The 26,696-nt window shown below is 41.8% G+C and overlaps 3 protein-coding genes across 3 annotated transcripts in view; all 3 read right to left on the reverse strand.

The window, feature by feature from the left end:
* Positions 1-26,696, reverse strand: part of LOC120052940 (zinc finger protein-like) — a 134,322-nt gene that overhangs the window by 45,439 nt on the left and 62,187 nt on the right. The window lies entirely within an intron of this gene.
* LOC120052931 (zinc finger and SCAN domain-containing protein 5B-like) lies at positions 14,461-26,543 on the reverse strand. Its single transcript, XM_039000168.1, has 6 exons — positions 26,010-26,543; positions 25,469-25,599; positions 25,109-25,273; positions 16,537-16,650; positions 16,086-16,197; positions 14,461-15,863 (listed from the first exon to the last, which is right to left on the reverse strand). Exons 1-6 carry the CDS (start codon positions 26,293-26,295, stop codon positions 14,902-14,904), a joined length of 1,770 nt encoding a protein of 589 aa, XP_038856096.1. The 5' UTR covers positions 26,296-26,543; the 3' UTR covers positions 14,461-14,901.
* On the reverse strand, positions 23,299-25,071 carry LOC120053003 (oocyte zinc finger protein XlCOF20-like). The gene has a single exon (XM_039000254.1). The coding sequence runs from the start codon at positions 24,920-24,922 to the stop codon at positions 24,071-24,073; it is 852 nt and encodes a 283-aa protein (XP_038856182.1). The 5' UTR covers positions 24,923-25,071; the 3' UTR covers positions 23,299-24,070.

Below are 26,696 nucleotides of genomic sequence, written 5' to 3' on the forward strand. Positions count from 1 at the left end.
GGCTGCCCACAGGTGGTGAAGGAAGGAAACAACATCTCCACCCCACTGATCCTCAACACTGGGACCCCACATGGGTGCGTTCTCAGCCCTCTCCTGTACTCCCTGTTCACCCATGACTGCGTGGCCATGCACGCCTCCAACTCAATCATCAAGTTTGCAGACGACACTACAGTGGTAGGCTTGATTATCAACAACGACGAGACGGCCTACAGGGAGGAGGTGAGGGCCCTTGGAGTGTGGTGTCAGGAAAACGCCAACAAAACAAAGGAGATGATCGTGGACTTCAGGAAAGAGCAGAGGGAGCACCCCCTTATCCACATCGACGGGACAGTATTGAAGAAGGTGGAAAGTTTTAAATTCCTTTGCGTATACATCACGGACAAACTGAAATGGTCTACCCACACAGATAGCGTGGTGAAGAAGGCGCAACAGCGCCTCGAAATTTGTCTTGTCACCTAAAACCATCACAAACTTTTACAGATGCACAATCGAGAGCATCATGTCGAGCTGGATCACCGCCTGATACGGCAACTGCACCGCCCTCAACTGCAAGGCTCTCCAGACGCTAGTGCGGTCTGCACAACACATCACTGGGGGCAAACTACCTGCCCTCCAGGACCCCTACAGCACCCGATGTCACAGGAAGGACAAAAGTTCATCAAGGACAACAATCACCCGAGTCACTGCCTGTTCACCCCGCTATCATACAGAAGGCGAGGTCAGTACAGGTGCATCAAAATTGGGACCAAGAGACTGAAAAACAGGTTCTATGTCAAGGCCCTCAGACTGTTAAACAGCCATCACTAACATAGAGAGGCTGCTGCCAACATACAGACTCAAATCACTGGTCACTTTAATAAATGGATTTAATAAAGGTATCACTAGTCACTTTAAATAATGCCACATTAAAAATGTTTACATATCCTACATTACTCATCTCATATGTATATACTGTATTTTATACCATCTATTGCATCTTGCCTATGCCGCACGGCCATCGCGCATCCATATATTTATATGTACATATTCTTATTCTATCCCCTTACATTGAGTGTATAAGGTAGTTGTTGTGAATTTGTTAGATTACTTGTTAGATATTACTGCACTGTCGGAACTGGAAGCACAAGCATTTCGCTACACTCACATAAACATCTGCTAACCATGTGTATGTGACCAATAAAATGTAATTTGGTTTAACTGCCGTGCTCAGAGGCATATACTGTAGGCCTAAAGGCCGAAACAATAAGAAGACAGTGGCAGAATAAATTCAACCACACCTTTTGTTTTATCACAAAACCATATAGCAACCTCTGTCCAGTTAAGTCCACAAAGTATATCACATGTACAGTAACAGACAGTTACATGACCTACAGCATGGTCAAGCAAGTTAATGTTTCTGACATTTTCAGACCACTAGAAATCAGGAGCTGCCTCCACTATTCCAGCACCATTGAAACTTCAACATCATATAACCAACTCTGCTTAGTCTAATACAGTGACAACTAAAAGATACCAAAAACAATTTAGTCCAATCAACATAGGCTAAATATGATGTGGTTGTCCATGGTTCTGATTTCTCTGTGTGTGTGTGTGTGTGTGCGTGTGCGTGCGTGCGAGTACAAAAACATGTTGACTCACCCTACTTGTAGAGATACGCCAATGCCATCCTCCTCTCATGTTGACAAAACAATTTATCACTCTGTCATACAGTACACACTTTTATGTTTTGTTGTCCTAGACTACCTGGCTAAAATGTTTGCTTGCTAGCCTAACTTCCATTCATGGGCAAGGTAAGCTAGTTAACATTAGCCTTCTACATTAGGTACATATTGAACTTCCATCCTCTCAGGCCAGGGACACAACAATGTATTAATAATGGTTGGATCAAAATCACCAATCTGGCCAATCATTGGCCAGTACGGAGAATTAAGTAAAATGCCGCCCAAGGGTAGATTAAAATATTACAGTTGGGAGTGGGTTAAAATGTACAAATTCACAGCGCCGAATGGTCCAAGTAAGATTTGCCAGATTTGATCAAATGTTGATAATTTATTGTTCAAAATAATCTAATTATTTCTAAGTGTACAGTGTTTACCAATTCACTTGAGCCATAATTTGGTAAAGGGAGTTTCCTTCCTTTTCCAAAACAACAATGAGACTGTAAGAGATTAGTTGTTTTGGGGGGTTGGTTAATCTGTTTCGGGTTTCAGACACTCCCAGTATATGGGCACAGGGTGAGACCCAGATGCAGACACGGGAGGCAGATGGTTCGAGTCTCTGATATTTATTATAATCCAAGTGGCAGGCAAGAGAATGTTTGTGGACAGGCAAAAGATCATACGGTCAGAGTCCAGGAAGTACTGAGTGGCAGGCAGGCTCGAGGGCAGGCAGAAGGGTCAGGCAGGCGGGTTCAGAGTCAAGGCAAGGGTCAAAACCAGGAGGACTAGCAAAAACAGAGAAAAGGAAAAAGCAGGAGCACGGAAAACACACTGGTTGACTTGACAAAACAAGACGAACTGGCAACAGACAAACAGGAAACACAGGAATAAGTACCAAGGAACTAATGGGAAAACAGGTGACACCTGGAGATGGGTGGAGAAAATCACAAAGACAGGATGATCAGAAACAGGTCTGGGTCAATTGAAGTCTCCAGAACTTCAGAGAAGATCCTAAAAATTCCACACCAATAACCATACAAGTTAGAGCATAGGGCAAAGCGGTGGAGTAGTGTACGCTGCGCAGCATGACATTTATCACACATAGGGGATATATCAGAAAATATCATATGCAGCTCCGTTTTGGAATAGTATAATACCTTGAATTGTATGAGGCGATGTCTGGAGTTAATGGAGCAGGTGTGGCTATACTCCAAGCTATCTTCCCAGTCTGCCACAGAAATGTAAGTCCCTAGCTCTTCCTCCCATTTTGCCATAATGGCATCTGTAGAAGGTGTGCTGCGTCATATAGACCAAGATATCAGTTTTCCTGAGGTGGGGCATATTTTATGCATCTGTCAAATATGGAAGGTTTATCATTCCCAAATGTCGGAAGATGTTTTCTTACATAGTCTCTAATTTGTAGGTATCTGAAAAAATGAGTTCTGGGAAGATTATAGGCAAAGGTCCCTTCTATATATAGATCCTCTATGGTATTGATCCCTAGATCTCCCCATCGCTCAAATGTGTTATCAAGGTTAGAGGGGGCAAAGGAGGGATTCCTGGCAACAAGAAGCATGAATGGTATTGGTATAAGGTCAAAGTAGACTTTAATTTGCTTCCAGATTCGGACTGTGCTATGTATAATAGGATTGTTACTATAAAGTGACATCTCCAACTTGACGGGCGACAAAATCACAGCACCAATAGAGAAAGGCTGGCAATCCTCACGCTCCATACTAAGCGAACTGGATGACGGAAGTGTGTCATCCAGCCAAAACGTAACAGCACGGAGGTTAGTGGCCCAATAGTAAAATATAAAATTTGGGAGAGACAATCGTCCTCCCATCTTGGATTTACAGAAGTGTTTTTTTTACCTATCCTGTGTGTTTTAGAATCCCAGATGAATAGATTGATAATTGAGTCCAGTTGTTTATGAAAGGACTGGACTGTTCTGGAATAGGTAAAGCAGTTGTTGGAGGAAGAACTTTTTAATGGCATTAATTCTTCCGAGCAAAGAAATTGGGAGAGTTCTCCAAAATGTTATGTTTGTCTTGAGTTTTTGCATCAGAGAGGGGAGATTCTCTTTAAATAGTGAGGAGTATTGTTTGGTAACTACAATTCCTAGATAGGTAAATTTTTCTAAAGATTTCTAAACTTAAATGGAAGAAGTTCTAACCAAGAGGTGTTTTGCAACCGTATGGGCATTTTGGTAGGCCGTCGTAAATAAGAATTTGTTCTTAACTGACTTGCCTAGTTAAATAAAGGTTAAATATTCGCTCTTGTTCCAATTTATTCTGTATCCCGAGAAGGTACCAAACAAATTAATCAAATCAAGAATAGCTGGAATATTAGATTGGGGTTCTGTTACATAGAGGAGAATGTCATCTGCGTATAGAGAAATCTTATTTAGAGTATCTTTAGTATTATAGACATGTATTGCTGCATGATATCTGATCGCCTGAGCGAGAGGTTCAATGATTAGAGAAAAAAACAGAGGTGACAGCGCACAGCCTTGCATTGTGGATGCTTTCTCCTGTCAGATACATTCAGCCTCTTGCAAATTGAAGGAAACATTGAGAGACACAAAAAAAAAACTTGGTCAAAGAAAAAAACCTTGGTTAATTTTTTGGGGAAGCCTGGCTTCCCTTGGCATACATGAATACATGCCACTGTTTGTCAGTATGAATGCAATTAGTGAGTCCTGCCTTGGTGACTATTAGCTTTACAATACTTGTCCTGTCCCGGAATGACATGCTAGTGATAAAGCTATCTGCTCAGGTCTTCTTGTTGGAGCTAGCTAGCTAAATTTCTAAGGTTGCTGTGCTCTAAGTAAAGTTGTATTATTTTGACAACTCTAACAGTGGAAATGCATGTATTCAATGAGTGAGGTCAGGTGGAACCATTCTAGCCAATGAGTGGGTAGATACATGTGTGAACAACAGGCACAACTAAGTTGTTTTCTCAAAGTTGCCGGAATGCCATGTGCATCCACTTATATCATTACATTTGTTACAGCCTACACATTAGGAATCTTCTATTCAATCAAATAAGCCTAGCGTATTCGACACTCCCTCATAGACCTCCATATAAAAAAGGTCTTGTCTCACACGGACAGACTTTATACGGAGTAAATCCTCTGGCTTCCCCTCTTCTTCTCCGTCTTTACCCATTGCAGTTTGTCAGATGGGGATCTCTTGAGCTGTCACCAGCTGTGTTTACTACCTTCAATACGGAGAACGTGATTGGCAGACGTGATCAGGAGAGATGGTAAATGGATAGTACACCAGTTTTGATTGGTTTGCTGTTTAGTACTTGGCAGCATTTGCCTGGCCAGCAAGAGAACATAAAAGTGAGTATTTTGAAAAAATGTGCACGGATTGACATTGCCAACAAACGGAAATGTGTTCAGAATAAATAAATATACACAATATGTAAAAACCAGCTCCTCCCTCGCCAAGGACCAATGATCTCGAAAATTTAAGCAGATTTTATGCTTTGGCCCACCACCTAGGTTCGAAGGAAGCCAAGGAAACTTAGGTGAATTTTAATTCTAAATGATAAACAAGCAAATAAAAAGTCAACATATCAAAAGGACATGATTTTTCATTAATTAACAGATTTCATCACCTGTTTTTAGTACATAAAGGAACAGGTGCCACCTGATTATGTCAAATAATGTTGGGGGGTAGGGGGTGTTATAAAGGTGTTATAAAAAAAGAGGGACATTATATTTGTTACGAATTAGAACAAAATAAAAGCCTAATTCAGATGGGAAATATGGTGTTACACTTTCATAAGTGTTTTGGATATGCCAGCACACCAAACAACATGTCTGTATCATGTAAGAATGTGAGTGTATCCAGACACTCAAACGATGGATTTAATAATCCCAAAAACACACAGTTTTACCCCAAGACACTTCACATAACTATAATATTTCAGCTAAAGAATGGTTCCCAGATATCCCCTGTGTACATCTCAAGCCACACTGCTACGATTTCTCCCCATTGTGGACACTGCTATGTCTGATAAGGTTACTCAGGAAGGAGAAGCTCTTGTAACATAAGCTCCGTTTATACCTGGTTCTAACTTGCGTCCTTTGTCCTGATCTTGTCCACATTCTGATTGTGCCCATATTTCTAAGACCGGTGTAGACAATCAAAAGGTGGCAAGTGGCACCATTAACTGATTACATCAATATGTGATAGCTTATAGTTCATACTGCCAATGGCACAAATGAATGAAACTCATGCCTGTTGGTGGCCCTTGATAATATCCCAATGTCATGGGGATTATCTGATTTGCCCAACCAGACAATCTCTCACCTGAGCCGCCACAACCGTCCTTTACTGTCCATGCTTTGTCCATTTGATCTGTGCTGCAGCAACATGTTCGCTCTGCTACTGAACGGCAGCCGGGAACCGGAGCACCAAGTCTAGGTCCAAAAGGCTTCTTAACAGCTTCTACCCCCAAGCCATAAGACTCCTGAACAGCTAATCAAATGGCTACCCAGACTATTTGTATTGTCCCCTCCACCCTCTCTTTTACGCTGTTGCTACTCTGTTTATTATCTATGCATAGTCACTTTAACTCTACCTACATGTACATATTACCTCAATTACCTCGACTAACCTGTGCCCCCGCACATTGACTCTGTACCGGTACCCCCTGTATATAGCCTCGCTATTGTTATTTTACTGCTGCTGTTTAATTATTTGTTACTTTTATTTTCTATTTTTATTTATCTATTTTTTACTAAACACTTATTTTTCTTAACTGCATTGTTGGTTAAGGGCTTGTAAAGTAAGCATTTCACACCTGTTGTATTCGGCGCATGTGACAAATACAATGTGATTTGATGAGAGAAGTTTAGATGTGATCTCTCCATGGTCACTGTAAGAAATTGTATTAGATATTGGTAACTTGTTTTAACAACTTCTCAACATTAGCTATAGTTGACACAATATGCCCACACCCCCTCTTTCTCTTGGACATATGCTGGACTCATTAGACATATACACGACACCCACAACTCCCCTCCCCCATGACAATCACACACACACACACACAACTCAGGGTTGGAGCTCAAGACAAAGAACTATCTCAGGAACCAATGGAACGTGGACACCAGGCCTGTTCAGGACTACCCAAGACCCAGATCGACCAATCGGAAGGCCAGACTTCCAGATCAACCTACTTTGCTTGTTGTCTATATAAAACTGTACAACTGTTGAAACTAGCCTCTTTTCCGGACGATTTCATACAAATCAGACAGAAAGAGCCGTGCTGCACGCTTTGCCTAATATTTTTACACTTGAATAAATCTGCCTTATTATACAATTATACACCTTGTCATATGTCTCCTCTTGTTCTCCTGTCTCAAGTAAAACGAATTATCAACATCACTCTACGTGCTCGGTCTCCGGACAACTCATGCAGCACTCCTGAGAGAAAGGCGGCATCTTTGACACAGGTTTCATGCTCAGACTCAGGTCTCGGGTAATAGTTGTCAGGGACAGGGCCGTCTTGGGTGCCATAACTTCAGCCTGTTAGAGGGGATGGGGTTCATTTCACACTGATCTGGTCAAATTCCTTTCATGCATTGAGCTACCGTCCTATCACCATGACCTTGAAGGAAGACAGACCAGAACAACAGTTTAGGAAACTTGTGATTCAGAAATTCAAGACAAATTATTCACTGTATGGCGTATTACATTTTCCAACATTCTTAATACAAATGTCTAAAAGAAATGTCGAGGAAAATAACAGAACAATTTTAAAACCATTTGGCAAGTTGACTTATACTTCCCTTTTATATTTGGCGATCTTTCCGCAGAGTTACAGGATCAAGGAGTTTCTCCCTCTGGGAGAAATCTCAACAATACAGCAGACCCAGTCTGGTGAGTTTGTATTTGGGCTTTTTTATTTCCGGAGCTCTGTTAATGGATTTGGGTACCTTCACACTAAACACAGCAGGCCTCAGGAAGCATTGCAAAGGGAGAGATACAGAATCATTGTTAAACTCATCTGAATACTTGGTACTGGACATTCCAACAGTCCTGAAAGATTTTAAAAAAATATATTGTTTTCACTATGCTACATTCTAATCCAGTCAAAAAAAGTACAAATTCTCAATCTTAATCAGTCCTAAAAAAGGAATATTCTGTACTACTAGGTCTCCCTCCTTTTTTCCAATCCAGCCTTTTAAAAATATTTGTTATTTTTATTTAACTAGGCAAGTCATTTAAGAACAAATTCTTATTTACACTGACAGCCAATGACAGTGGGTTAACTGCCTTGTTCAGGGGCAGAAGGACAGATTTTTACCTTGTCAGCTCGGGGATTTGATCGGGGATTTGATCAGTAACCTTTCGGTTACTGGCCCAACGCTCTAACCACTAGGCTACCTGCCGCCCCAAGCTTACTGTATTTTGCTAGGAAGCCTCGATAAAACCATGCGTTCATATAATCATACTGGAAACATCAGATGATACAGGGTCCCATTAAGCGAAATAGGCAGCTACTAAAGTAAACAATCCCAGAGCTCCTTTCACTTGTAATCTTATGGTCTAGACCTGTTGCATTGACATATGGCTTGCTTCTGTACTTTCTGTCCCTGGGCCATCAACTAGTCAAAATATTGTAGCGACCCGGACAGACAGCTGTGTGTTATGTGTTAGGCTATTAGTTGGTTGTGTTGTACTTACCAGTACCCAGTGTTCACGGGGTACGACATGCCAATCAACCTGCTATCTGCCAATCATGGGAATGCCTGGAATGTTCTGATGCCGGGCTTCCTGGTGGTTGGCGGAGTGGCGTGGAGGGGGGTTGGGCAGGGGGATGGAGCATTGGAAGTTAAGACCAGGTTTAGCCATTGTTCTTTCTCTTACATCTGGGCCTCACAAGAGAAGGTCACGGTTGGTTTGTGGGGTATCCTTAATTTATTTGGCGTGAGCTACGGCCAAACAGTAGCCTGTGTGAAGTTAATAAACCGTAAATTCGTAAATTCAATCCTCTGTCTGGACAATTGTTCCTTTATGATCTAGTCCGGTCATTACAATATGAAACCTGTTGTTAAACAAATCTGCTAGGGCCTACAAAAAAAATTGGTGCTGGTTTATAGGCACTTTTTTCCCCCAACAGCCCTGGTACTAAAAACATTTCTTATAATCTAATTACTTCAATTTTGGACAGTGTTCCACGGAATGGAAACATTATTTTTTATATGAAATTACCTTTTTACTGAAATCTCTGATATCATTCAAACTATCAAATTGAGAAAGAATAATTGGAAATCATCATGCCAGATTGACAAAAAACGTATCCAATTCAATTACATAAAACAGACATAGTGCTATCATGACGTCGCCTGCTTGGGTATTGCAAACCCCATCCCCCTCTCCCTGCCTTTCCCTTTCCTCCTTCAACCCATGCTGTGATCACCGAGAGACGTCGTAAATTCCTGAGAATCTCCTCATGGCCAAACAGTATTAAGAGAGAGGGTAAACTTTCAGGACAAAGGAATTTTCTCCCACCTCACAGAACTTGAGGTACGAACATATTTCATGTTCCTGCAAAAGTATAAAAGATCGGTGGAGAGTCCAGCTATTAACATGCCCATTGGTCACCACGGGGGAAACTCATGAGAGACTGTGGGACTACATTACCATACCGCTGTTTATATAGTAACCTCAGATATGAGGTTTACATCTGTTTGTTGTATAAAATGAATGAGTGAGTATGATACTGTTTGTATAATTGTGTAATATGATTTTGGACTGTTTAATTAAGAAAAATACAAATCCCTTTTTGATTTGAACTAAACCCGAGGACCCGCCCCTGAGCCAGTTGGGTCAGACATCCAAGGACAGCCCCTTCCTGCTATCTGAATAAAAGTCGACTCTGAGAAATTACCATTAGACCATGTTTTCTCTCCATGGGGAGAACGAAGGTTAAGTAACATTGCTGAATCTTTAACCATACCACGTGGTTAAACTCTTATACGAATAAGAACAAGTTTTGATATTGACTACTAGTCTGCAGCTAGGAATTCGGTATCATTGAACGCGAAGAAAGACAACCGCCGAAACAATCATTCTATAACGAATGTCACTCTGAACTATCCACAATAACCGAGACAGAAGGAACTCCAACCAAAACGAACTTCTCTCCAACGATCAAGACGACACAAACCGAGCGTAACTATATATATGTTGATTGCAATTGTTCCCGAATGAGTGAGCGTTCATGTGTAAGGATTAGCATGTCAATTGTTATAATTGTGAACTCTGTAGTGAATTCTTAGTCGAACGCAACTTTCCCTTTGTCTAACAAGCCGCTATGCCGGTTCAGCCCACTAGGGCATATTTCACCCATCATTTCATGTAACTATTTTTAAGTTTGTTTGTTTGTTTATGCATTTCTGTGAATTAATTAGTTAGTAATAAATAAATGATTTAAGACAATTGATGTATGGATGACTCATAGTGAAGACTGGGTTCGTGCAGATAATCAACAATTTACGACGTTTGGAATGAGACTAACGTGAGGTAAAAATAAATAAATCATTAATCAGAAGACTATTGATCAGATATGAAAATATCTGAAAGGTTATATTGGGAAATTATAACTTTGTAATCTAATAACTTTCCCTGGTGCCCTCGAATTCATAGTTAATTAGTTACGTTATTACTCAAGTGATCGCGTAATCCCTAATTACAGGAATCTTTGATAAAAACTATAAGTCTTCAATTTAATGATAGCAAAGACACGACAGTGCTATGTCAGAAAACTTTCACATATCGACATGGCTGCTTTCCCATCTTGTTTTCCCTACCCTAAACTCAAGCCATTTGCCTGGCTGGCCGTTCACGTCCCACCAGTCTTTATACGTTTTGTCACGTGTTTGAGAATGTTTCGAAAACAAGTAAACTTTGTTCCACCGTACCAAAAGAAGAATAGAACATCAAAAATGGGTGAGAAACTTTGATGAACTATAACGACTTTACTTTGTATAAATCAGCATAAATCTTCATAGGCTTAATGCCATAGAAACGTAGGGATGTACAGTTTTTAAAATTTTTATTTCATTTCACCTTTCTTTAACCAGGTAGGCCAGTTGAGAACAAGTTCTCATTTACATCTGCGACCTGGCCAAGACAAAGCAAAGCAGTGCGACAAAAAACAACAACACAGAGTTACACGTGGGATAAAACAAAAGTACAGTCAATAACACAATGGAAAAATCTATATACAGTGTGTGCAAATGGAGTAAGGAGGTAAGGCAAAAAATAGGCCATAGTAACAAAGTAACTACAATTTAGCAAATTAACACTGGAGTGATAGATGTGCAAGTAGAAATACTGGTGTGCAAAATAGCAAAAAAAAGTAAATAAAAACAATATGGGGATGAGGTAGAAGGTTGGATGGGCTATTTACAGATGGGCTGTGTACAGCTGCAGCGATCGGTAAGCTGCTCTGACAGCTGATGCTTAAAGTTAGTGAGGGAGATATAAGTCTCCAACTTCAGCGATTTTTGCAATTCGTTCCAGTCATTGGCAGCAGAGAACTGGAAGGAAAGGCAGCCAAAGGAGGTGTTGGCTTTATGGATGACCAGTGAAATATACCTGCTGGAACTACGGGTGGGTGTTGCTATGGTGACCAGTGAGCTGAGATAAGGCGGAGCTTTACCTAGCAAAGACTTATAGATGACCTGGAGCCAGTGGGTTTGGCGACGAATATGTAGCGAGGGCCATCCGACGAGAGCATACAGGTCGCAGTGGTGGGTGGTATAAGGGGCTTTGGTGACAAACGGATGGCACTGTGATAGACTGCATCCAGTTTGCTGAGTAGAGTGCTGGAGGCTATTTTGTAAATGACACCGCCGAAGATCGGTAGGATAGTCAGTTTTACGAGGGTATGTTTGGCAGTGTGAGTGAAGGAGGCTTTGTTGCAAAATAGGAAGCCAATTCTAGATTTAATTTTGGATTGGAGATGCTTAATGTGAGTCTGGAAGGAGAGTTTACAGTCTAGCCAGACACCCAGGTATTTGTAGTTGTCCACATATTCTAAGTCAGAACCGTCCAGAGTATTGATGCTAGTCGGGCAGGCGGGTGTGGGCAGCGATCGGTTGAAGAGCATGCATTTAGTTTTACTAGCACTTAAGAGCAGTTGGAGGCCACGGAAGGAGTGTTGTATGGCATTGAAGCTCGTTTGGAGGTTTGTTAACACAGTGTCCAAAGAAGGGCCAGATGTATACAGAATGGTGTCGTCTGCGTAGAGGTGGATCAAGGAATCACCAGCAGCAAGAGCGACATCGTTGATATATACAGAGAAAAGAGTCGGCTAGAGAATTGAACCCTGTGGTACCCCCATAGAGACTGCCAGAGGTCCAGACAAGAAGCCCTCCGATTTGACACACTGAACTCCATCTGAGAAGTAGTTGGTGAACCAGGCGAGGAAGTAATTTGAGAAACCAAGGCTATTGAGTCTGCCGATAAGAATACGGTGATTGACAGAGTCGAAAGCCTTGGCCAGGTCGATGAAGACGGCTGCACAGTACATTCTTTATCGATGGCGGTTATGATATTGTTTAGTACCTTGAGCATGGCTGAGGTGCACCCGTGACCAGCTCGGAAACCTGATTGCACAGCGGAGAAGGTACGGTGGGATTCGAAATGGTCAGTGATCTGTTTGATAACTTGGCTTTCGAAGACTTTAGAAAGGCAGTGCTGGATGGATATAGGTCTAACAGTTTGTAACAGTACTTTCTCTTTAAATCAATATAATCATAATCATATAAATAGATATTAACGTCCTTCCCATGTAAATAATTATAAGGTCTAATACCGGGAACATTGTTATATTCGACATAAATCAGTCTGATGAATGCAAAGAAGTGTTGCGAATTTATATCTTGATAAATCCAACGCATCCAAGGAACATTGTCCATAAATCAAAACCAACATTTTACGGAACTACGAAACGAAATATACATATTAAAGCCACTAAATACAGGCTTTTAAGTCACAACAAGCCCGACTTGAAATATGAAAATACCCTGCGCATTAAACTGTTGACCACAAATGCAAACTGTCAGATCAATCCTAAACATAATGCATTGAAATAAATGACATGCAATCAAAGGAATGACTTACAATCATCAAAGAAGCATACATGTTTATTTAGTTCTCTCGGGGTGACAGGTTTAGCCGAACAGAAATCTAGATTTTGCTGTTTTGAAGCAAGCACGGTCATCCTCAGCATCAACTGCAATCGGCTGGCGTGGGTCTTTCTCCAACAGTCTTGTGGAGCTGTGCTTGGCCTGAAGGTGCTTCTTGATATTTTATGTTGGCACAGTTTTTATGTTTTTTCTCCTTTTATTCTACCAATTCAAAATAATGTGAATACTTCCACGATGTTCCACGGCTGTTGTCTCTGCACCTTGCTAGCTTACCGCCACAACGTTCCTGAAGAAACAGGAAGTGTGTGAACTTGGGAAAAGATTTTCATTTTTTGGAGCCCAAAAAACAAAACAAAGAAAAAAGTAACAATTTGCTTATTTGAAAAAGTAACTAATTAACAGATTACTTCAGTTGAAAAACTACTGCGTTAAGTTACTCTTTACTACAAAAAAAGTAATTTGAGTACTCTACACCCAACACTGCTGTGGAATCACTTTAACATTAGGCTGCAGCACCCAGCTCTCGCAACATGCACTGTTGCCTTCACCATAAATCATATGCACAGTCAATCACACATTGTCAGCACATGCATACCCATTTTATCCTGCTTACATGAAATAATCAGAACAGTGCATCATCATATGCAGTTTCACCAAAAGGTCCTTCCCTCCTGTTCATAAAAAGGTTAAAGTGCCATGTCTGTAATTTGGAGTTTCATCCTGCTGAGACAGTTTAATCCTTCACCTCAGCCATATCTGTCAGACGGAGCTTCAATGTAATCCTTCACTCTAGCTACCATGATTGTATAGCAATACACAACACCCCAAAAGTTGCGAAAAGAGCTCTCTTGTGACATAAACATACAGACAGTCATGCAGCACTCACAACCCAGGAATATATGAAGGAAACACACTTACCAATGCTTTCCACACCAAACAGTTATCCGATTCACTTCAGTTCTTTGCCAAATTGGTGGGGTCACATACAGAGACAAGTGTGGTCACTACTTTTAACATTAACTTTACAGGTGAGGTGCGACTATATCAAATGAATCAAATTCTAAATTAAAATGATAGAGCACTCACCTCTTTTGTCACGTGTCCTCCGGTGATGAGAAGCCCACCCTGCTTGCAGCGCCAATGTTATGAATTGAAAACTGGTCAGTTTGGAGAAATGCTAGATGTAAAATATAAGGTGAACAACTTCTATATTTTAAAGGTCTAATAGAAAATACAGACATATAGGGAAGACAGACACTTACCTCTAAGAGGTTAGCAGAAAATCTCCTCCCCCTCCAGTGGGGAGGAATGACCTAAATATTCTTGCCTTATCTGTTTGCGGTTTCACCCTTCTGTGCCTGGTGCCAAAGCATTAAATCAAGGCAGAGACCTTGGGGTTGAATAGACTATACATTTGAAACATCTTAAAACGCTTAATAACGACACTTTATAAAGGGCTTTATAAAAAAAAATCTTGATTCAAGTATCCAAGAATATGGAGCCATTGGAGTTTATTATTTAAATGTCATGATTCAAGAATTAAGTATAATGTTTTGGTTCCACTGAGATAGGGGCAACTCAGTCCCTGCTATGATACAAACATAACCTAGTCAGTCAGCGCAGAGTCAATTTCGTATTTAATTTAAACAAAATGGTCATACACTCACATAAAATCTAGTACAATAACTTTTCTCACTATGGTAACAAACTTTTCTGTAAATCTGGTACCCTCGCATTTATCAAATTCATTTTAGAATACTTTGGAAAAGATTCAACATTACATTACACACATCTTCACTACTTTGTCAGGTAAACATGCATTAAGGCACTATAATTTCCTCATTATAAAAAACACCAACATCAAAGAACAGGACAAAATTGTCACTTCATCAGTGAAGCATTTGTACAGACACCACCACACCAACCATCCCCATATCATCTACTCTGCCTCATCATAATCATTCTTTCCTCAGTTCACCTCACCCAGTTCCATATACATCCAAAACCAACAGAATTAACTACAAACACACTAACTAGTACTACATTATATGTCACTATACTCTATACATGGGCGGTGTGCATTTTCTGCTGGTGTATCCTGAGGTAGCCCCTCTCTGAGAACCTCTTCCCGCACTGCATACAGGCGAACGGCTTCTCTCCAGTGTGGATCTTCAGGTGCCTCTTCAGATGGGGCTGGTGGGAGAACTTCTTCTCACACTGGGGGCAGCTGTAGGGTTTCTCCCCTGTGTGGACCCTCTGGTGCCTCTTCAGGTTGGACGAGTCCGAGAAACTGGCCCGGCACAGGTGGCAGCCGAACGGTTTCTCCCCCGTGTGCATCCTCTGGTGGATCGCCACCTGTTTGGGGAAACTGAAGACTTTCCCACAGAACGAACACGAGAAGCGCTTCTCTTTGGCGCTGACACCTTTACTGATTCCGTCACTACTAATGTCATTTGTCAATGGGCTTGTGTAGCCATTTAGTGTTGTGGCACTGGCATTGTCTGAGGTCTGGTTTAACATTAGGGGAGTGTGAGGAGGACAAAGACCAGGGAGTGTCTGTGTTGTCGCAGGGTCCATGTTCCAGTTGATAGATCCTAAAGAAGGCATGCTGAAGGCAGCACCTGTTGGGGGGTTAACCTGAGGCGTCATCATTCTCTCTGAATCACAACTATAGGAGCAGGATGGAGCATCGCTAACCGAGTCTATGTCTGTTCTCTCCAGCTGCATATGGACACCTCCCCGTCCCCCCGGACCAAATCCATGTCTCATCCTGGTTTCAGCCAATCTGTTGTCATGGAGACTAAGTTTGGTTGTTGTTTTGTGTTCAATTGTCTTTTTCTGGTTGTGGTTAACAGTGTTGTCCCGCAGCCTAGAGTTGAGGACGCTGTCCCATCCACTGTCCTCCACTATGTCGCCTCTGGTCCTGGCCTGGTCAGTGATGTTGTGCACCGGGCCCTTGGCTGCACCCGTCTGGGAATCCAAAATGGCCGCCCAGTCTTCTCTGTCATCCTCCAGCCAACCACCTGCAGGAAGAGGTTACAAACATGACACAGAAAACTCTACATATGGAGTTTTTTTTCTTCTCAATTATCTGGTCAAGTTTATACATTGTGATGTGTTTTTGTATTTAAACATAAGTTGTATTGATTTAATTTTATAAATGAAGAAAAAATAATAGCCAGGTGCATCACTATTCCCATTGAAGATCTATTACTGTATGCAGGCTATATGTATTTCTCTCTTACCTTGCTCCCCCATGTTTAGTCCACTTAGCAGGTCAATGCTCTCTGGTCGGTCCTCTATGGTCTCCTCTTTGATGAGCAGCAGATCAGGCTTCCAATCCTCCATGTCTACTGACTGTAAGAGATACAGAGCAGGTTGGGCAATGAGGGATTGCTATGAGTATTATGCAAAAATGTTAGTTGATTTGATACTATGCAAACGTTATTACATTTTGTTACTAGACACTCTATAATGGTTTGATAATGTAAAGGCATTTTCCTACATTTTAATTGTAACCTGGACTATATCTACCTAGCGTCTCAGAGTAGAAGTGCTGATTGAGGATCAGGCCCCCACTTATCTACATATTGTAGTCTTATTCATTATGATCTTAAAGGCTAAACTGATCCTAGATCAGCAGTCCTACTCTGACAGGCTTTGTGGATACGGGCCCTGACCTAATACCATTCAGACCTCAGGTGGAGGTGTAGTCTGATTGTCCTCCATGACCATGGTCCCCTCAGGGTTCCCCAGACCCTCCTCACACCCCTCCTCCTTCACCAGCAGCACCTCTGGACCCTCCTCCTCCTGGAAGAGACAGGTGATACAGATTACACAGACATACCTGAGGGAGTGTACGTACACACACAAAATGATAAAACACACTTTAAACATTAATTGGCCATACTTGCAAACATAAGCAACTATTTACATTTAAACAGTTTCTCCGGCTCAAAATGCGTACCAGCCAATTAAAAACTGATTTATTTGCACGTGACAGAACACTAAATTGTAGTACACGTTAGCCCTATGCTAACATCACAAGGTGGCAGTGATTATATCCAGGAACAAGTTCACTTAAAGTTAAAGTCTACTATCGCTTTAGCAGTGTGTGCTGCCTAGAAGTGATGATGATAATGGTAGCCTACATGACTGCTACTAGACAAATCCATAAGGCTCTTGTTTTTTCTTATGATGTACGATAAACTGACCTTATTTCTATTTGTTCCATAAAAGCACATGGATGTGTGTGAAACAGATAAACAAAAACGTGGGATTTTGTCCTATACACAAAAATGTGAAAATGTTATCTAACAGTAATAGCTAGTAGCCTTGTCAAGGATGCATCAATGCAATATTGGCATACAACATTTTGCTACAGACCAACGGAAGAAAAGCACATTTTGAACTATTGAATTTGACCTATTTTAAGAAATGCCATTGGTTGGGGCAGAGGCATCATGCCCATAGAGCCCCAAGGTGGAGGTGTCATAATACCCATAAAACCTAGCGGTCAAACTGCGAAATGGTTCTAATCGTTTTTCCACCATAGGGGATTTTAGAAACACTTAAAATAAGGGCTGTGTTTTGATAACCATGTAAATGTCTCTCGGACAATATATTCCTCACTATTTACTCTCAGATATTGAAAATGCTAATTAGCATCAAAGTAGACATTATGCAAGACTACAAATCCCTGCAAACTTCTGCACGTCATCTCTAGCTGACACCTTTGCTAACGGGTATTATGTCAATTTATATGCACAAGACGGCTCACAATTGTCCATTTAAAGAAATGTAGCCAATTTATTCATTACTAAATGTAGCTAACATTAATCCAGAGAATCTTACCTTTGCCTCGATTTGGTAGTCTCGTCCAGATCATCATGGCATTTGTAGTTATTTATGATAGCTACATTAGCAGCTAATTAGCATTTCATTTTTGGGGGGGTAAATACAGGCGAATATAATTGATAAAGTTACCTTGTCCAAGAGAGATTTACACGGTTATCAAAGCGTCACGCCAGGGTAAGCCTACACGAATACATCCCTTATTTTAAGTTTCAAAAATCCCCTTTGGGAAAAATGAATGGTGGAAAAACGATTGGAACCATTTCCTTGTTTGACCTCAAGGTTTTATGGGTATTATGACTCATATTGTGGTCTATAGGGGGCACAGTCAGGAGGATTCAGAAGACTCAAGAGGTAAGCTTAGATATTAGGGCCGGGATGATAACAGTATCGCAATATTGTTTTTCATGGCAAAATTGAAAACACGAAGCAGACAAAACTCTTAGGTTCTTTAAAAACCTGCTGTATGTAAAATAGTGTGTGTTATGAAAAATAAATAAATGTGAGTCTGGATGAAAACACAATGATGTTTGTTTTCAATATTAGGGCTGTTTTCCTCAAAGTTAAATCTGCTTCGTGTTTTGTTTCCTTGCCACGACAAACGAATATCGCGATACTGATATCGCCCCGGCCTATTAGATATACAGAAAAATAGACATAAATATGATGTTGGAGGTAAAAATAAGTCCGCAATGATAAGTAAACATCAGACAAACCTGACTAAACTATTTTGATGTGTACAGTAGGTGTTAGTGTGTGGGTATGTGTAGGTATATTTAGTAAGTGTATATTGGTTATAAAGCGCTACCAGTGTAGAATGGGGTGAGATCAGATGTGACGTATACTAAAGAGAGTCTCAATGAAAGTCTTGGAATGAAAAGTCCCATTTTGTGTTTATTAAACAAACAAGTTTTAAATACACCATATGAAAACCACACATACATGTCTCAACTAAAAATCAGCATGAACTTGACAAACTGCATTCATTTTCTCATTAAAGGTGTCATGGGAAAACAATTAAGTAGTTGAATGGAAGTAACGAAACAGGCATTTGTGATCATCATATAGGCTACGCAGTACAAACAATATGAAACAGACTTCAGGCTTATACTGTACACTAAGTATACAAAACATTAAGAACACCTGCTCTTTCTATGACAGACTGATCAGGTGAATGCTATGATCCCTTACTGATGTCACTTGATCAATCCACTTAAAATCTGTGTAGATGAAGGAGAGGAGACATGTTAAAGAAGGATTTTTAAGTCTTGAGACAATTGAGACATGGATCGTGTATGTGTGCTATTCAGAGGGTGAATGGGCAAGAGAAAATGTAAGTGCTTTTGAATGGGGGATGATAATAGGTGCCAGGAACTTTAATGCTGCTGGGTTTTTCACGCTCAACAGTTTCCGGTGTGTATCAAGAAAGGTCCACTATCCAAAAGGACTTAAAACGCCTTGAGTCCATGCACCGGCGAAATCAGGCTGTTCGGGGGGGGGGGGGGGGTTCCTAATGTTTGGTATACTCGTGCTTCCAGAAAGTATTCATAGCCCTTGACTTATTCCACATGTCGATGCCAAGCATACCATGATGCAGCCACCACCATGCTTTAAAAAAATATGAAGAGTGGTACTCAGTGATGTGTTGTGTTGGATTTTCCCCAAACATAATGCTTTGTATTCAGGACATAGTTCATTTCTTTGGCACATGTTTTACTTTAGTGCCTTATTGTAAACAGGATGCATGTTTTGGAATATTTTTTATTCTGTACAGGCTTTCACTCTGTCATTTAGGTTAGTATTGTGGAGTAATTACAATGGTGCTGATCCATCCTCGGTTTTCTCCTTTCACAACCATTAAACTCTGTTTTAAAGTCACCATTGGAATGGTGAAATCCCTGAGCGGTTTCCTTCCTCTCCGGCAACAGAGTTAGGAAGGACGCCTGTATCTTTGTAGTCACTGGGTGTATTGATACACCATCCAAAGTGTAATTAATAAAGTCACCATGCTCAAAGGGATATTCAATGCCTGCTTTTTCTTTTTACCCATCTACTAATAGGTGCCCTTCTTTGTGAGGCATTCAAAAACCTCCATGGTGTTATATACAGTGGGGAGAACAAGTATTTGATACACTGCCGATTTTGCAGGTTTTTCTACTTACAAAGGATGTAGAGGTCTGTAATTTTTATCATAGGTACACTTCAACTGTGAGAGACGGAATCCAGAAAATTCCACAAAAATCCAGAAAATCATATTGTATGATTTTTAAGTAATTAATTTGCATTTTATTGCATGACATAAGTATTTGATCACCTACCAACCAGTAAGAATTCCGGCTCTCACAGACCTGTTAGTTTTTCTTTAAGAAGCCCTCCTGTTCTCCACTCATTACCTGTATTAACTGCAGCTGTTTGAACTCGTTACCTGTATAAAAGACACCTGTCCACACACTCAATCAAACAGACTCCAACCTCTCCACAATGGCCAAGACCAGAGAGCTGTGCAAGGACATCAGGGATACAATTGTAGACCTGCACAAGGCTGGGATGGGCTACAGGACAATAGGCAAGCAGCTTGGTGAGAAGGCAACAACTGTTGGCGCAATTATTAGAAAATGGAAGAAGTTCAAGATGATGGTCAATCACCCTCGGTCTGGGGCTCCATGCAAGATCTCACCTCGTGGGGCATCAATGATCATGAGGAAGGAGAGGGGTCAGCCCAGAACTACACGGCAGGACCTGGTCAATGACCTGAAGAGAGCTGGGACCACAGTCTCAAAGAAAACCATTAGTAACACACTACGCCGTCATGGATTAAAATCCTGCAGCGCACGCAAGGTCCCCCTGCTCAAGCCAGCGCATGTCCAGGCCCGTCTGAAGTTTGCCAATGACCATCTGGATGATCCAGAGGAGGAATGGGAGAAGGTCATGTGGTCTGATGAGACAAAAATAGAGCTTTTTAGTCTAAACTCCACTCGCCGTGTTTGGAAGAAGAAGAAGGATGAGTACAACCCCAAGAACACCATCACAACCATGAAGCATGGGGGTGGAAACATCATTCTTTGGGGATGCTTTTCTGCAAAGGTGACAGGACGACTGCACCGTATTGAGGGGAGGATGGATGGGGCCATGTATCGCGAGATCTTGGCCAACAACCTCCTTCCCTCAGTAAGAGCATTGAAGATGGGTCGTGGCTGGGTCTTCCAGCATGACAACGACCCGAAACACACAGCCAGGGCAACTAAGGAGTGGCTCCGTAAGAAGCATCTCAAGGTCCTGGAGTGGCCTAGCCAGTCTCCAGACCTGAACCCAATAGAAAATCTTTGGAGGGAGCTGAAAGTCCGTATTGCCCGGCGACAGCCCCGAAACCTGAAGGATCTGGAGAAGGTCTGTATGGAGGAGTGGGCCAAAATCCCTGCTGCAGTGTGTGCAAACCTGGTCAAGAACTACAGGAAACGTATGATCTCTGAAATTGCAAACAAAGGTTTCTGTACCAAATATTAAGTTCTGCTTTTCTGATGTATCAAATACTTATGTCATGCAATAAAATGCAAATTAATTACTTAAAAATCATACAATGTGATTTTCTGGATTTTTGTTTTAGATTCCGTCTCTCACAGTTGAACTGTACCTATGATAAAAATTACAGACCTCTACATGCTTTGTAAGTAGGAAAACCTGCAAAATCGGCAGTGTATCAAATACTTGTTCTCCCCACTGTATATATATATATATATATATACATACATACAATGCATTCGGAAAGTATTCAGACCTTCACTTTTTCCTCATTTTGTTACATTAGACTTATTCTAAAATGGATTACAGATTACATAGTTTTTTCCTCTCAATCTACACACAATACCCAATAATGACAAAGCAAATGCATTTTTTTTTTTTTTTGCCAATGTATTAAAAATAAAAAGCTGAAATATCACATTTACATAAGTATTCAGACCCTTTACTCAGTACTTTGTTGAAGCACATTTGGTAGCGATTACAGCCTTGAGTCTTCTTGGGTATGAAGCTACAATCTTGGCACACCTGTATTTGGGGAGTTTCTCCCATTCTTCTCTGCAGATCCTCTCAAGCTCTGTCAGGTTGGATGGGGAGTGTCGCTGCGCAGCTATTTTCAGGTCTCTCCAGAGATGTTAGATTGGGTTCAAGTCCGGGCTCTGGCTGGGCCACACAATGACATTCAGAGACTTGTCCCGAAGCCACTCCTGCATTGTCTTGGCTGTGTACTTAGGGTCGTTGTCCTGTTGGAAGATGAACCTTCGCCCCAGTCTGAGGTCCTGAGCACTCTGGAGCAGTTTTTCATCAAGGATCTCTCTGTACTTTGCTCCGTTCATCTTTCCCTCAATCCTGACTAGTCTCCCAGTCCCTGCCGCTGAAAACCATCCCCACAGCATGATGATGCCACCACCATGCATCACCGTAGGGATGGTGCCAGGTTTCCTCCAGACGTGACACTTGGGATAATGGCCAAAGAGTTCAATCTTGGTTTCATTAGACCAGAAAAATCTTGTTTCTCATGGTCTGAGAGTCTTTAGCTGCCTTTTGGCAAACTCCAAGCGGGCTGTCATGTGCCTTTTACTGAGGAGTGGCTTCCGTCTGGCAACTCTACCATAAAGGCCTGATTGGTGGAGTGCTGCAGAGATGTTTGTGGAGATGGGAGAACCTTCCAGAAGGACAGAAGAACTCTGGAGCTCTGTTAGAGTGACCATCGGGTTCTTGGTCACCTCCCTAACGAAGGCCCTTCTCCCCTGATTGCTCAGTTTGGCCGGGCGGCCAGCTCTTGGAAGAGTCTTGGTGGTTCCAAACTTCTTCCATTTAAGATTGATTGAAACACTGTGTTCTTGGGGACCTTCAATGCTGCAGAAATGTTTTGGTACCCACCTTGCCCAGATCTGTACCTCGACACAATCCTGTCTCGGATCTCTACGGACAATTCCTTGGACCTCATGGCTTGGTTTTTGCTCTGACATGCACTGCATCTCAAGGATGATCAATGGAAATGGGATGGACCTGGGCTCAATTTCAAGTCTCATAGCAAAGGGTTGGAATACCAATGTAAATAAGGTATTCGTTTTTTATTTTTAATAAATTTACAACAATTTCTAAAAACCTGTTTTCGCTTTGGGGTCTGAATACTTTCCGAATTTACTGTGTGGGAATGTATATATGTGACCCGTTTCAGGAAACTAGGCGTATGTCGCAAGTCACGACTTCACAGGAGATCCATTAAGGTAATTTTTTTCTAAATACGTTTTTTGGCAGAAATGCCTTCTGGAACATGTGAACTTTCATTTGCCTTAATAACAAACTTGTATGCCATCTGTAAATACAAATAAAATTGTTAAATTACTTTGGTTAAGCCACAGAAAGACAGCAACCTTCCCACTAGCCATGATTGGCTGAGATAATGAGTGGGCTGGACATGCTGAGAGAGGAGTTCGGATTGGTCTGCCATATAGAGGGCTTCTGTCTATTTGGGCTGGTCAGTCTGTGTTGGTAATCCTGTCGAACGCGGCTTTTAAAAAAATGTGTAGTGGAGCTGCATAAGTGTTGCTCTCCACTTTCTGAAGGATCGAGTTTTATACTATATGTTTTCCTTTTTTTATTTAAAACAACAATACAGACAACACAAATGGCCGCTCCCAGAGGGTGCGTTCGCACTCACTGGCCCGAGATGCTGGCAAGGCAAAACATACAGTAATTCCATCCCCATCCCTGATTGCAGGACCTCAAACATTTACACTGTACATTTGTGTATATACTTATTCCAACAACACTTGAATCGGTTCTTTAAATTCACTGCTCATATAAGGGACCTTGCAGATAATTGTACATGTGTGGGGTACAGAGATGAGGTAGTCGTAATTTTTTAAATGTTAAACACTATTATTGCACACAGTGACTCCATGCAACTTATGTGATTTGTTAAGCAGATTTTTACTCCTGAACTTATTAGGCTTGTCATAACAAAGGGGTGGAATACTTATTAATTCAAGAACTTCCAGCTTTTCATTTATTAATTTGTAAAAAATTCAAAAACATAATTCCACTTTGACATTATGGTGTATTGTGTGTAGGCCAGTGCCACAAAATCTCAATTTAATCCATTTTAAATTCAGGCTGTAACACAACAAAATTTGGAGAAAGTCAAGTAATGTGAATACTTTCTGAAGGCATTGTATATCACACAATGTCTGGATGCAACATTCTACCCAGGAATATCCAACACTGAAATCTGTTACTCTCGTTATTCCAAATGCATCTGTGGATTTTTTCATCTGACAATAAAAATGTATCTGACTTTATTATAAACGTCAGAAGCTATCGAGTGGAATGGTGACTTTCTATGTTATAGAGTCTAATGTTTTTTCTGCTGGTGTATCTTGAGGTATCTCCTCTCTGAGAACCTCTTCCCGCAGTGAGTACAGGCGAACGGCCTCTCTCCTGTGTGGACCCTCTGATGCCTCTTCAGGTCACCAGCCTGAGCGAAGCGCATGTGACACTGGGTACAGCTGAAGGGTTTCACCCCTGTGTGGACCCTCTGGTGCCTCTTCAGGGTGCTAGCCTGGGCGAAGCGCATGTGACACTGGGTACAGCTGTAGGGTTTCACCCCTGTGTGGATCCTCTGATGGATCTCTACCTTCTGGAGGCAGCTGAAGCCTTTGTTACAGAACATGCAGAGGAACCGTTTCTCTTTACTATTGCCCGATGTTGCTCTCCCTCCCTGAGTCTGGGCTCTAGCCCTGTCGTTTGAGTTCAATACCTGATCGAAAACGACACAGCCGTGTGAATCGGAAGGCCCCATCAACGTGGACACTGGGTCGCGATCCTTGAACGTGTGTAAAGTTGAGTGGGTCGTGACATTTAGATTTGTCTCTAAGCTTTCCCTGTAGTCTAAGAAGTCACTGGTGTTGCCCTGCAAGTGTCCTTTTCCTAAGTGAGTCTCGTCTGCATTCCATGTCAGAGGAGAGTCACCCTCCACTTTCACAGTGACCTCATCTACGACCAGACCCTCCCCTTTCTTATTTCTTTCTATGGACCCTTCAGAATATACACTACTACTGTACCGGTTCCAGTCCCCTCTAGACAGATCAGTCTGTGTCTCTAAACCCAAGGATATGTTGCCAGGGTCCATCTCTGTAGCGTAAGAACAAGACGGATCATCACCGCCAGAGTGTAATGTGTCACCATCACCACGGGAATAAACCATCCACTGGCTCTGGTGAAATACCGGTAAACACTCTGAGCCGGGAGCATGAGGACAGCCCAGTTTCCCCAGCCCCAGTCTCTCTGGGTCTGATCTGTGGTCAGATCCTGTGTGTAAGAGGCTGTGTGTTACAGTTAAAGTCTCAGTGTCTGTCTCTGACTTGAGGACGGCGTTCGGCGTTCCACTGACCTCCATGATGCTGCGTTGGGTCCTGGGCTGGGGCGCGGCAGCGAGGTCCTCCGTGGCTTCAGGGGGTGCTCCAGCCACTGCAATCTGGATGTCTCTGCTGTGCTGTGGGTCCTCCTCACCTTCAGACCTCTCCTGCTTGACCCCAGGGCCTGCAACCTCTGCATCCTGACACAAGAAGGAGGTTGTTACTAGTATCCAGTTCAATTGGATAACAATGTCGTAGGGAAGTCTCACAAGCTCCCCTATGGCAGATAAATAAGGATGTAAATGTAAGCAAGTGAATAGCTGAGGGGAGTCTTTCTGAAATAAACTGATCACAGTTGATATACTGTAATTTTAATGTAACACTTTTACACTAACCTCTATCACAATAACGTCTTGGGTTGAGGTTCGACTCTCCTCATCAACAGTGATTGGTTGGTCATCTCTCCATGTATTGTGTCCCGCTGGCTTCACAAAGCTCCTGTGGCCTCCAGTGAGATCTCCTTCACCTGAGAGAGTGATTGGGGGAAAAGTGGTGGTTAGGTTAGCTACTGTAAATGCTCAAAAGCTATTGTACATGATTGACACTGTCTAGAATTGGCAAGAATGTAAGGTAACACTTCTCATAACTTCTTGATATACTATTTATTGATTGATTGATGTATTATGTTCCATGCATCACATTGTTTTTATTGAGTAAATAATAGGAAATGCAGTACATCAAGAATCTGGTGAAATTATATTGTGTCTTTGCGCAAGATAACTAAGTAATCAGCTGAATTATTGCATACTAACTACCCAAAATGGACCAAGACCCAATTCTGGTTAACCATATATGTGTTTAACACATCTAAAATCACACATGCGCAGAGGCGAACCGGCGACATGCCCCGCATCCTTGGCCTTCTTCAAAATGTACCTCTTGCCATTCCTCTGTATCGGTCGAGGATCTTGACACTTCTGGGACGACTGGCGAGGACGCGCTCTCGCATTGTCCTTTCTGTGCGCTCCCGTGACAATTTCAGTTCAAGTAGCTGTAGTTTCCTCCGCAATGCACTGGTTTCTTTCTGGCTTTGAGTTATTTCCAAACGAAAGACTGCATAGTCGTCGTCTACGAGTTTACAGACCTCTGCCACTGCGGCATTCGCTAGCACCTCCATTATGGAGGCTATTTGAGTGTGAAAAACCATACAGTTAGCAGCCATTGTTAACTAACTTAGCAGCTAGGTAGCGTTACCTAGATAGCTAACCTCTATTGACCATCGAAGTCCTGTCTCCAACGCGGATTAAAGACTACATGGGGTACGTATGTGGTGCTGTGCAGTTAAATTAGCCATAGTTTGAGTTCCAGGGTGTTAATAAACGTCTAAATAAATAAAAAACCGCTAACGTGGAAAGTATTCTTAGCTACTGTTTACTTCCGTTTATACCGACGAGATAGGATGTTGTCGCTCAAAGGGTGTGGCTAAATGAAAAGCGAATGCGCACTGTTCTTTGAAATACGGTACTGCTTATCTCCTATTCAAGATCCGTCTTAAAAGCTTAGATCACTTAGAACCGTGTTAGCAAGATGAGTAGAATAAAATACAATATAATTACTTTTCCA

This window comes from Salvelinus namaycush, chromosome 8, assembly GCF_016432855.1.
Source record: "Salvelinus namaycush isolate Seneca chromosome 8, SaNama_1.0, whole genome shotgun sequence".
NCBI classification, from domain to species: domain Eukaryota; kingdom Metazoa; phylum Chordata; class Actinopteri; order Salmoniformes; family Salmonidae; genus Salvelinus; species Salvelinus namaycush.

Bases quoted from the DNA above. Each gene is read 5' to 3' on its own strand.
- LOC120053003 (XM_039000254.1), bottom strand. From the start codon at position 24,922: ATGGTTTATTCCCGTGGTGATGGTGACACATTACACTCTGGCGGTGAT.
- LOC120052931 (XM_039000168.1), bottom strand. From the start codon at position 26,295: ATGGCTGCTAACTGTATGGTTTTTCACACTCAAATAGCCTCCATAATG. The intron at 25,600-26,009 runs GTACATTTTGAA...TCACTCTCTCAG, and splicing joins ATACAGAGGAATGGCAAGAG to GTGAAGGAGATCTCACTGGA. The intron at 16,198-16,536 runs GTCTGAATGGTA...TATCTCTTACAG, and splicing joins AGACTACACCTCCACCTGAG to TCAGTAGACATGGAGGATTG.